Raw genomic sequence first — 12,475 nt, 5'->3', positions numbered from 1 at the left:
ATATTGTTAATTATACTACTTAATGTCAGTAATAATTTGTAGTCTTACACACTATCTAGATTAAACAGTGCAACAGAGATTGAATTTATATAAAATGTATAAATTTACAAAAAGCATTTTTACATCTAAAATACTTAAAATGAGATAAAGGCTCTAAATACTCTTTCTCTATTGTTGAAACGCGACTGTAAAAGTAAACTACGTTACCCAGAAGCCATTGCTACAATAACATAACCACGGGTCATTTTTATCCAATCAGAGGCCGACCATGATGTTCCCTTACTGACGTGTCGTATTCAGTTATTATTGAGGAAAAACACAACACTTCTGTTACAACCGGGTATCACCAACAGGCAGAACAATGTCAGAGCCCAGCAAACAGGACATTTCTGCTATTTTTAAGCGACTGCGCTCCATTCCTACGAATAAGGTGAGAGTTTTATGAACAGCGGACGGTCTGCTCTTTTTTTTTTTTAACGAGGAAGTCATCTAAACTAGATAACCTGACACGTCGCACTCTGAGAAACGCCGAGGCTAGCCTCAACTTACCAGCTTAATCTAACAATTATCCGATAAAAGCGATGTTGGAAATGGGCTGGGTTTGTTTAAAAAAAAAAAAAAAAAAAAAAAGCCCCAGTTGTGCCATGAGCAGGAGAATTAACTGAGAAAACTTGTCAGCTGTGGCCAGACGTTACAGACGTTACAGACGTTGGCCGACTGGCTGACAGCCTAGCTAGCTGCATTTTGACAGTTGACATTAGCCGTGTTTGTTTTGGCTAAAATTCCGCTTCTTTCGATGTACTTGTAAAAAAAAAAATGTAAGGCGGGAGTGCAGACATCCTGGATGATAATCGCAAAGGAAGTGAAGGCAGTAAATTTCATTGCGAAATTCAACCCGGTTCACCAACAGCTGTTTGAATCAGCAGCTAATTTTACTGGTAACCTGCGCTTCAGACCGCCATGACCACACACCCTGCACATGGTTTGCGTCCACGTCTACTGTATTGATTTTACACTTGAGCTAGAACATAGTCATCAAAATGTCAACTTCCCTCTTTAAAGTTGAAGATAAAGCTTCATTATAACGTGTCTCCTTTCCCCTAGGTTTGCTTTGATTGTGCTGCTAAGAACCCCAGTTGGGCCAGCATCACCTATGGGGTATTCCTATGTATAGACTGCTCAGGGACTCACAGGTCTCTGGGGGTACACCTGAGCTTTATCAGGTAAGGCTGGACTTATTAATAAAGCGCTTTTCAGAACAAAACTTAATAATGAAAGCTTTTAGTATCAAATATCAAACAGGCAGAAGAGAGAGCAACAAAATAGATTTTAAAAAACATTTTAAAAGAAATATGAGTCTTCAGACACTTTTAAAGAAAAAATTCTGTTGAATTAGATAGTGAGAGGTAAACTATTCCAAAATCTATGGGAAAACACAGCAAACACTATCTTTCTTCATTTGAGTCCGAACTCTGGGAATATCTTGTCAAGACTTAGCTGACCCGAGAGACTTTAAGTTACTATGTGGACACAGCGATTCAGAGTCATACCCTGGGAGAGCCTCACAGGAGTAATATGCTCCCAGTGCTTTGTCTTTCTTAAAAGATGGGATACAGTCACTAACCTTGCTGCGTTACACAGGTCTACTGAGCTGGATTTTAATTGGTCTTGGTTCCAGCTAAGGTGTATGCAAGTGGGAGGCAATGCCAGTGCGGTGAGTACCTGGGGGCAAAATATCAGCACATTATCAAAAGATAGTGATCCTGGTGTTGCACGCACACACCCATAATTTGACTGATGACTCCTGTTTTCTTTTTTGTGTCTTTCTTGATCTTCCCATGGCAGATTGCTTTTTTCAATCAACACGGGTCCACAGCCAGTGCTGCCAATGCCAAGTACAACAGCCGATCTGCTCAGCTCTACAGGGAGAAGATAAAAAACTTAGCCACACAAGCCACCAGACGTCATGGCACGGAGGTAAAAGAAAAATAAGTTAGCTTCCTGTGTAGGACCTCTTACCTAACACACTTTCCTAGGAACATATCTGCGAAAGCACAGATAGTTAAATCAGTCATCGATCTTCTTCTCCATAGCTGTGGCTTGACAGCCAGGCTCCTCTCTCCCCAACATCACCAGAGGACAAGCAGGTGGATTTCTTCAGTCTGCATTCACAGGTAAAGGAGTGTGCTCGCCTCACCTAGGTGTGATTGAATCTACATCTACATCTGCTTGTTGGATCCCCACACAGTGACCAGGGATTAGTCATTTTACCATGTGTGTCTTGTTTGATGCCCAGGGTGTTCCTGAAAACATGGCCAAAATGAGTCTCAGTTCCTCCACATCAGAACAGCGTTTAACCCCAGAAAAAGAGGAAGACAAAAATGGTATTCGCTGTTTCTCCTTAACATTGTAACACATACAAAGACCACAAAACTACTACAACTAGTTGTATTTAACCGCAAACCACTTATGTAGTTCCTCACATGTACACTAAACCTTTTCAGGGAATGCTGAGGAGGGTCCAAGTGTTGACATGTTGAGTGTTTCTCCAAAAGCAAATCCAGGTTGGTTTATATTCTTCATATGGCTTCTTCCATTTCCTTAAGGACCTTGTTTTTGTGTTGGAATCATTGTTAAACTGTGAGAGATGTAACTTTACTGTCCTTCAATCGCTCCAGAGCCGTCCTCTCTTCTCAAGAAGAAGCCAGCAACCACCAAGAAAACAGTACGTGCAAAGTAATATTGTGAACTTACACTCACTGTATCACTGTGTATTTGTGATTTCTGTATTCAAAGTCTGTTTTGTAAAATGTGTCTGCTTGCAGTTGGCTTCTAAAAAGGGTGGTCTGGGTGCTCAGAAGGTTAGCAGCCAGAGTTTCTCAGAGCTGGAGAAGAGGGCTCAAGCTGCCGACAAGCAGAGAGAGAAAGAAGAGAGCACTGCGAGTACCAAGAAGAATATTCAACCTGAGGAATCTATGTATGTGTCTTTACTTTATTATTATTGATATGTTTTTACTCTCTATGTTGTCACGTTTTATGATCTGCACCTTCCATGAGAAGGTCAGAGGTTTCAGTTTCCTACCTCAAAACAGCAGAAACCGGTTCATTATATGACCCAGCTGCTACTGTTGGATCACCTGTTTCTTGTAGCTGCTGCACTCCCCTTCTGTTTTATTTATTTATTTGTTTGTTTTATAAAACTCATCTGCCTTCCTCCTCCTCTCAGCGCTCCGTCCCTGCGGCTGGCCTACAAAGATCTTGAGCAGCAGAGGAAAAGAGAGGAGCAGAAGCTGAAGGGATTAGACGGGAAGAAGAAGGAGCAAGCTGAGAGACTGGGCATGGGTTTAGGCATCAGGAGGTATGATGATGATGAAGGAAGAAATACCAGTGATCCTGTGACTTTATTTCTGGCTCATATGTTTGCTCAATCTCTGCTCTTCTCTGTAGTGGAGTTTCTCACTCTGTGACATCAGACATGCACATCATTCAGCAGGAGAATCCACTGGGGGCAAAGACCACCAAAGGACGGCGGTACACCGAGGAGGATGATGATGAAGGGTCCTTCACCTCTAGGTCAGATGAAGACAGAAGATGAGCTTTTTCTCCAGCGGTTTCACTTCATATGTTGATTTTCCACCTGATATTAATCTGATCTTGTTCTTTCTGTAGGGTCCTGTCCCGGTTTGAGGACCAAGGTGAACTGTCTGATAATTTCTCCTCACGCTGGGCTGATGGAGGTGATGGAGGAGGCTGGATGAAGGAGAGCAAGAAACCAGAGCCAGACTTCTACTTGTCCTCCACCATGTCTTCTTTTGATGACAGGTAGGAGACAGTGTCTTATGATTGATATCCATCCAGCTGTTTCATTATTGCTTCAGTTTATTACCATTATCTGTTATCAGGCCCACAGCCCGGAGGAAACCAGAACCAGTACCGGTGTCAGACTCCAGAGAAGCTCGGAAAAAGTTTGGAGATGATGTCAAAGCCATCTCCTCTGACATGTACTTTGGAAAACAAGACAACTCTGAGGTATGTGGCGACCTGAACAGAGAAAACACCAACATTGCAGCACTCTGATGTAATATCAGTTAAGGAGCTGCCGCCGCAAAAAGAGCAGCAATGTGATAATAATCTCCTAAGAAAAAATGAAGTCATTCGAAATTAATGGAGAAAAAAAAGATTATCTTTATGTGCATGAAAGACTGATGTCTGAAAGACTAACTGAAAGTCTTATTTTCAGCACATTCTTTAGACAACAGGACGACAATTTAATGTCTGTGACTCAGTATATGAGTATAACTTTACAGCTCGGCACCTGGTTCCTTCCTAAGAACCAAGTGAACCTGTGAAGACCTTAAGTTGGTATTATGAGTATGAGCTAAGCTTGAATGTTTCTATTAAAACTGCTGGTGGAAACATTTCAAACATTGTCTGTATTCCTGTTCTTTAGTACGAGGCCAAAACGCGACTGGAAAGATTTGCTGGGAGTGCCTCTATAAGTTCAGCAGACCTTTTTGATGATCCAAAGAAACAGACTGGTAAGAGACCACTACACCATCACTTGCTTTGCAAAAACAACTCAGTGCATCATCTACTTAACATTAAATTTTTGTTATTGATAAATTCATGTGTAATTCATGTGAAATGACCTATAGACAGAATCGATTCATCTGTGTCTGTTTGTCTTTGTCATGTGCACGCAGCGAGTTCGTACCGTCTGACCAACGTGCTGCCCAGTGCTCCTGACATGTCGCAGCTCAAACTGGGAGTGCGCTCGGTCGCAGGAAAACTCTCCGTCATGGCCAGCGGCGTCGTTAGCTCAATTCAGGTCGGTCAGAAATACGACACTTGAATCCCAGATCATATGAATGTCTTGTCTGACAAATAAATTCAGATTCTAATGATATATCTTTTTCTTCTTTCAGGACCACTACAGTTCCTGAGTCATGGTGTGTCTCAGCTTAGATTCAGCATCTGTAATCATCCTCTGATCACCAGAGTTAGATCATTTTCCCATTGAGTGGTGGAGAAAGATCAGTCAGTGCTCTGAGCATATTTGTTCTATGACACATCAAAATTTACCCCCAGATTATCCTATATACAAATACATCTAGTTTTTTATTAGATAATGTATATACAACAGGGGTTCTAACTGAAGCACAATGCTTGTTCCTCTGCAGGCATCTTGTGGGGAGATTTCTGTGTATAGTACCATCATGAAGAATATTTAGTTAGCAGTATATTAGTTTGCTTTGCGGTCTTAGGGTTTAAATATTTAGCAATACTGTATGTAGCAGTCTGAGAGGATTCCTGGTGACATGAAGGAAGAATTTGCTTTTTGATTCCTTTAGTTAATGAGGTCAAAACCTAAGCAACAGAGACGATTTAATTGCAAGTACTAAATTGGTTAACACACACGCACTCATCACGTGCACTTTGTCGCGTCGCCTTGCACAGTCCCGCAGGTTTGAAAGTGTCCTTTCCGTCCCCAAAGTGCACTTACATTTGCTCTTCCACAGACAGGACCAAAAGCTGATAATGAGGCCTTAGGGGACCAGATGTATTTTTCTTCATTAAATATAATATCCATTAAGTAACTTGATATTGGCCTCATTAGCATAAACTAACATAAGCTCCATTATCTTGCAAATAGCTACATTTTGCTTCTTGTTTTTGTAGGTCATGCTTCTGTGTTCCCAAAGCACAAGATGACATGGAGCCTAAGCAGCTTTAAAAGTTTACAGATATAGTTTGATGTTTGGGGAAATGACTCATTTGCTTCTTGGGTGAAAAGTAGATGAGGAGATCGATACCCCTCTTGTGTGTTTGTATTAATTACTGAGCTTTAGAGGTGTTGGTAGGTAGAGTTTGTTACCTGTGGACTGAGTCAGGCCAGCTGTTTCCACTGTTTCCGGTCTTTATGCTAAGCTAACTGGCTACAGGCTGTAGCTTAATATTTAATGGACAGATATGAGAGTGATATCAATCTTCACATCTGACTCTCATCAAGCACATGTCGAACTGTTCCTTAAAAAAAGAACTTCCTTTATCCAGTTATTTTGAATTAGACACTAAAAAGATGTAATTAAGAATATGTGTGTGTGTGTGTGTGTGTGTGTGTGTGTGTGTGTGTGTGTGTGTGTGTGTGTGTGTGTATATAGATTTATTGAATTAGAGGGTTGCTTTATTGGTTAGAATTTTGTTTAAAAACTGTGTGTCAGTGTTTGAGATGAAAACCTTGGTTGTCCCCTTTGATACATTATTTAATGGCACACACTTTGAGTCCTAAAGGGTAGAGTTTCTGATGCAGTGGGACATTTTTGTAGCTTTCAGGCCCCATTGTACAGCAGCACATGTCCACCTAAAAAATTGAATGTAAACAATCCCTTTAAAGCCTTCGAAGTTTATCATTTGATGCTGTAACATACTGCCAAGGTCCAAGTGATATATTTAATTATGTCAAATATAACTGAAGCCGTGATGAGACACAAATAGTGCTACAGTTGGCGCTATAGTGTGCTTTGGGATTTGACCGTTAAAAACAATAGAAAAGCAGCTTGATATCTGTCTGTGGCTTTGGTATTGAAAACCTACAGCTTGTGCTTTAGCATTTATCTAAAGTTTGTTTATGAGTTAAGGCACTAGTGATTTTGAAGCCCAGGTTGGGAACAGGATGATTATATTACTGAGCAATGTCTGTACTGTCTACGCTTCTCAGGAGTTTGATTTGACATTGAATATGAAACACTATGAAGGAGTTGTACATCTTTCAATAACCAAATATTTTTTTAACTCCATCACTATATGCCTTAGTCCAAAGATCTCTTAATCCTACATCCTAAAATATTGTGGAGTCACCTGGTTACCTTTTGCACATAATTTGTTACAAATTGCACGTGGCAGCTTTTGCTTGAATGTACTGTATTACAGTTAAACCTTTGCCTCTAAGTTGATGATGTGTCTATGTTACACTTCAGTTTTGTTGCTCTTTGTATGATTGTTTTTGTCTTCTGCTCTTGAATATTTCTAAATGTTACATAAAAGAATAGCAGCTTTTGTAATTTGCATGGCCCTTGACGTGATTAGAACACCCTGACAACAGCCTGAATACAAAATAGTATATGGTTTCTATGACCCGTTAATTTAAACAATAATGGAATAACAGAATTGCTCAATAATAACTGTATAGTAGGCTTGGAACTGCTACATACAATCTTGTATAGGGCTTTGGATTACCATTTATAGAAAGCTATTGATAATCAAATTTTGACAATTTTTGACACTCAAGATGTAAGTAAGCTTTTTGAAAACATGCCAAATAAATGGCTTGTGGCTAAACTCCTCTGTCGTTTAATTATTTGTGTAAATATCAAGCCTGCACTGCACAGGAATGTGTCTTCATCTATATCTTCTCTAACTTTGATTTCAGATTTTTTTTTTTTTTTTTTTTTTTGCATTTATCATTTAGTTTATAAAATAAATGCCAGAAAATGGTATAAATAAATAAATAAATAACAATCACAATTTCACATTTGACAAGTTCAAATGTGTTGTTTCCAAAACCCAAAAAAACATTAAATGAATAATTTTATTAAAAAAAAGAGAAAAGCAACATTTCAGAAGCTAAAACCTTGCTTGATAAATTGCTTAAGTAATTAATCTGTAATCATAAATGTTTGCATATTAATTTCGTGTAAATTGACTAATCGATTAATCGTTACAGCCATATTTCCAGACGTCATTAAAGTCATCTAATTCAGGACAGACCACAGACTGTGTAAAAGCAAACGCTGGCACTCGCTTACGTGGCTGGCTGAGGCGTTCATGCTGCTTCCCGAGCGGTCGGAAATATCATGACTGAAGCTCAATTGAACGATTAAATTGATGAATATGATTGAAAATTGTATTTCTGCTTAAATCCATTTTGTCGCTGGAAACGAAACATAAAACGTCCATCAAATAGCTATATACGTTGTGCTTTTTCTAACGTACCTTTTCAGTTAGTCTGCGTGTGTATGCGCTTTCCAACAGCATGTGAAGGCTTCGTTTTTCCAGGGAGCACGGTAAAGCTGTGGGGCTTTTAATGGCGTTTAAACACAGGCGTTAATTAGTTTTTTCACTTTAGTTTCCTGCATTAACGGTGTAAAATGCCTACTGAAGTGAAACAGAGGAAAAAGACTCAGTCACTAAAACAAAGTGATGAAGTGTCCGAAACTTCGGCTGCAGACCGAAGAGATGAGGAGCGGAAAGTTAAGACGGAGTCTGGAAACAACACAGGAGCAAATAAAACGTCTTCGAGTCCGGACATGAGAAGCATAATGTGCGTATTGTCGCTTGCAGTTTGCGGAGCTATGAGTTGGTAAGTAACAGTTTGGTGTTAATCTTAGAAACAGTATTTTCTAGTGTGCATGTCTCTGTTAAAGCGTTTTTTTTGTTGTTGTTGTTGTTGTTGGCTTCAGGGTGGTGCTGCAACAGAATGAGAGGTTTTCTGAAATTGAAGAAAAGTACAAATCTCTACACGGGAAAACTTCAAGTCTGTTCGACATGGAGGAAGAAGTGCTCAAAGTGTCTAAAAAGGTACGTTTGATTTAAGACACTGGAGCTGGAGCTCTGAGGGACGGAAGCCTAAAGGGTCAATTCATCCAAATTACAAATGCGTGCTCAGATTTCCGCCTCCACCTCAATGCAATGGAGATGAATGAATTGTAATTTGTGGTGCCCACAGTATTAAAACATAAATTCAGCTTTCTAGTGAAGAAATAGTCCCAGTAAACCTTTGATTAAACTCTGGATTATTCCGCATAATGGGACACACTTCCTGGAAACATGCTGCTTTTAAATTTTAAAATGTTTTTGTGTACAAATAAAACTCAAACTATCTGCTAAATACCACCTTCTTTGTGTAATTTGGGTGAAATGATCCTTTTAAGTTTGTGTGACAACATAAGCGTATTCACTTTGTTTTCATTTTTGACTGTTAAGTTAGAATTACAAGTAGACTGAAGGTAAACTATAGATGCTGCATTTTCTGCTAAACCAAATTAGTTTCTTTAGTTGACGTTTGCATATATTTTCATTTCTTGTGAAATTCTGGATACTTTTATCTAAAGGTAATCAAATGGAATAATGTGGTTTGGGAAAAACATCTCTTACAGTGCAGGTAGACATTTATTGGAAGGGGTTGCGAGCCTAAAAGGTTGACAGTGCCTAACATTATATGTGTTTTATATACAAATTCTCTGCATGCCTAAATTTTGTTGAAAATGTAAGAAAAACTACTTGCAGCTGAGCACAAGTTGTTTTTACTTGCATCCTTAAGTCTTTATTCACATTTTTCACAGCCCCTGTCTATAAGCATGAGTTTTGTTTTCTGCTGTGTGTATTATGTGTAAATACTGAGGACCGTAGAGCTCCCACAGAAACAGCCCTCCTGTTTTGTGTTGCGGCTGCAGCTTGCGGCCTCTGAGGATGACCTACAGGAGGCGCTCTCCACTGTCTCCTTGGCAACAAGACTCCAGCAGGACATCTCCACCCTCCATGCTGCTGTCATGGCGATGCAGGCTGATGAGAACTCTGCCTCCCGTGACCTGCAGACGGTCAACGCTCGTTTCCTCAATGTGACGGAGACGTGGCAGGAGCGTCTGGCGGCCGTCACCTCTGACCTGGCGGCCCTCAAGGCTGAGTCACGGGAAGCCCACGCCGGAGCCACCGAACGGGTGAACGAGGCAGAGCGGAGAGCCCGGTCGCTGGCGGAGAAGTTGGAGGAGCTTGAGGACAGCACAAAGAGGAACGCCCGAGCTCTGGAGCGCACAGAGGAGGAGGACGCCAAACGAGCGCAGGATCAGCTGGACTGGAACACCAGGCAGATCCACAAGCTGGAGGAGCAGATCAGCAGCCTGAGCAAGAGGGAGGCTGAACTCAGCTCTCAGCTCCAGGAGCACATTCCCCGGGCACAGGAGTGTGAGGGGCACCTGCCGCAGGTGGAGGAGGCGGTGCGCTCCATCCTGAGGCTGGGGGGTGATCTGAGCGGGGCGGAGAAGAGGCTGGAGGAGGTGACCTTGCAGGTGTTTGGGACTGAGGACAGCATGCTGAAAGCGCTGAATGAAATCCTCGAGATCAGACAGGAGCTGGACACCCTGCACGCTCAAAACAGCATCCTGAAGATGAAGAATGAGTTGTCCGTGGTTAAAGAGGCGGTCCGTGAACTCACCATGGTGCTAAGGGAGCATACGGCTGACAGCCAAAATGACTTAAACACTGAGGAAGAGGAAGAAGGATGGAATGACGAAGAGGATGAGCCATGGGAAAAAGATGAACAGGATGAAACAAATCAACCTCTTCATAATGACCTCACTGAATGATGTCATTGTTCTCATTTAGCGAGGGAAAAGGCGTGATCCTATTTGTTGTAAAAAGCTGTTAAAGATCAGTATTGATGTTTAGTGTATATGTGCATCTCAAATTATTGTGACTGTCATGGACTCACTGTTATACACAGGTACAATCAAGAATATATTTTAGTGGCTTGGTTCATGTGGAGTTCAAGTTTCCACACTTGCATAAAACATGCCCCGTTTTCCTTCAACCAGCCATTTGCACTGATACATGTGACTATTGGAGGTGAAACAATCAGTTGATTAATAGAAAAATAATCTATGATAATCAATGAAAACTTTTTCCATACACGAATACCAAATATTCTCTAGTTCCTGCTTTTAAACTAGAATGTTCTTTGTCTTATTCCATAGTAAACTGAATATTTTTAGGGCTTGAACTCTTTGACTGTTTGAGGAAAAGCAGTAGTTGCAACCTTGAACTGCATAACTATAAGTTTTAGCTTAGATTTGGTACAGAAATAGATTTTGTAGATAAATAATAAATCTTCATATTTATATCAACCGTTATGTTTCTGTGTGATTACGTTTCACCTTTTGAAAGTGTGGAAATCTTTTCATCGTTTGGCTGATTTAATAAAATCCCATTTTTTGTGTGTCTTATTTGTGCTCATTTGTTTGATTCTCATATTTAACACTTTTGAGTAGTGCAGCTCCAACTTCTCTGAACTGTGTTTTACATAAAATGAGGAAATGATAATGTATAATTGTTTGAAATAACTTTCTCCTACACTTGTCACTCCATGTGCTGTATGTCCTGTTTCAGTGTGAGAGCGTCCGGCTGATGCTGGAGGGTCTCGGGGGTCAGCGTGGGGCTCTGCAGCCTCAGCTGGAGGGTTTGGAGCAGGACGTCGGTCAGCTGAAGGAGTGGGCGTCTGGGCTGACTGAGAAACGAGCTCAGCTGCAGAGCAGCCTGAGTTCACTGAGAGACGCCGTGGGACAGATTGAAGAACGCACCTCAGCCATCACGAAGGACTTTGCCAACAAGGTACGTCAGGTTCTTGTTGTTGAAATGGAAATTTTGTAAATGTTCATGTTAAAAAAAGAGAGAGGAGTCACTGAGAAAACAGTCAGTGCAGTTCTTTTGTGCCAGTGCCATCTGTGATTCCAGATGTGGGAACAAAACGGGCACAAAAAATGGGTTGCAGCTACAGATTGTCAATCTCCCCACCGAACATCAGGATTTAATCAGCACTAATATATTAAATGTGGGGGGATTCATTTAGCAGGGATAAACACAGTTTGATACAGAGATGGATTTTCAGAAATAGAACTTTTTGCTTGATGCAGCCTCTGTTTTCCTGTATCCTCCCTCCAGGTGGCGTCAGTGAGGACAGATGTGCGCAGGATGGACGGCCTGCAGTCTGAGCTCCAGTCTCTGCTCACTCAGGTCGGAGAGCTGGAGGACAAGACAGCCCAGGTGGAGCGCAGCATGGTCAAACGCATCGGGGATCTCCTGGCCGGCAGCATCGACCGGGTCTCAAATCTCCGGGCTGCGTCCGAACGCAACACGCAGGCCATAGAGCAGCTCCGCAGACGCATCCCTGAACTCACCGCTGCTGACAAGCAGATCTCTGAGAGATTGAGGGACTTAGAGAGCGGCAGGGCTCGCCTGATACGAACAGTGACCTTTGCCAGTGACCTTAAACCGAAGGTGGCTGCTATTAAGAGGGACTTTGGGGCGTTTGAGCCTCAGCTGTCAGATCTGACTCTGCGGATAGGAAGACTTGCAGAGGATCTCACCAAAAGAGAGCAGGAGATTGCTGAGCTTAGACAGACATTAACTAATCTCACTGCAGTGGAGGGAGATTTAAGTGTTACAACCAAACAGGTTAGTGAAATAGCTGATATATCTGATATTGGAGAGATGCACCGGCCAGCATGAGCACCACATTCTCACAGCCTCACACAAGTGGAGGCTGACTGGTTGCTTTTTTTTTTTTGGGCTCTCGCTGAGTATTACATTTGGTCATCTGTCATACTACTGTTTAGAGGTTTACTGTAATAAATATGAAACTGTCTTTACTCAACTCTGACACAATCTGAACAGCCTTCAAGCATAAATTGGTAAACAGGAAATC

General features: G+C 41.5%; 2 protein-coding genes across 4 annotated transcripts; both read left to right on the top strand.

Annotated features, from left to right (window-relative positions):
• The first annotated feature begins 273 nt into the window (after nt 1–273).
• Nucleotides 274–7,341, top strand: arfgap3 (ADP-ribosylation factor GTPase activating protein 3). Of its 2 annotated transcripts, none has more exons than XM_071502333.1 (17): nt 274–430; nt 1,105–1,223; nt 1,642–1,714; nt 1,846–1,977; nt 2,094–2,174; nt 2,297–2,384; nt 2,505–2,564; nt 2,679–2,725; nt 2,826–2,977; nt 3,227–3,358; nt 3,448–3,573; nt 3,670–3,822; nt 3,903–4,029; nt 4,451–4,538; nt 4,704–4,828; nt 4,926–6,113; nt 6,162–7,341. In XM_071502333.1, the coding sequence occupies exons 1-16, from the start codon at nt 362–364 to the stop codon at nt 4,941–4,943; spliced, it is 1,590 nt and encodes a 529-aa protein (XP_071358434.1). In that variant the 5' UTR covers nt 274–361; the 3' UTR covers nt 4,944–6,113; nt 6,162–7,341. The 2 variants fall into 2 exon arrangements, with proteins under 2 accessions (XP_071358434.1, XP_071358433.1); XM_071502332.1 differs by having other exon boundaries at nt 3,667–3,822.
• Nucleotides 7,342–8,029: 688 nt separating this feature from the next.
• Nucleotides 8,030–12,424, top strand: ikbip (IKBKB interacting protein). Of its 2 annotated transcripts, XM_071502331.1 has the most exons (4): nt 8,030–8,359; nt 8,460–8,577; nt 11,161–11,382; nt 11,713–12,424. In XM_071502331.1, the coding sequence occupies exons 1-4, from the start codon at nt 8,148–8,150 to the stop codon at nt 12,277–12,279; spliced, it is 1,119 nt and encodes a 372-aa protein (XP_071358432.1). In that variant the 5' UTR covers nt 8,030–8,147; the 3' UTR covers nt 12,280–12,424. The 2 variants fall into 2 exon arrangements, with proteins under 2 accessions (XP_071358432.1, XP_071358431.1); XM_071502330.1 differs by lacking the exons at nt 11,161–11,382; nt 11,713–12,424 and adding an exon at nt 9,453–10,503.
• Nucleotides 12,425–12,475: the final 51 nt, after the last annotated feature.

This window comes from Trachinotus anak, unplaced genomic scaffold, assembly GCF_046630095.1.
Source record: "Trachinotus anak isolate AG129_WGS33_773 ecotype Australia unplaced genomic scaffold, CSIRO_AGI_Tana_v1 ptg000018l, whole genome shotgun sequence".
Taxonomy (NCBI): domain Eukaryota; kingdom Metazoa; phylum Chordata; class Actinopteri; order Carangiformes; family Carangidae; genus Trachinotus; species Trachinotus anak.
Note: the sequence above shows the minus strand (reverse complement) of the source record. Positions and strands in the feature narration are given on the sequence as shown.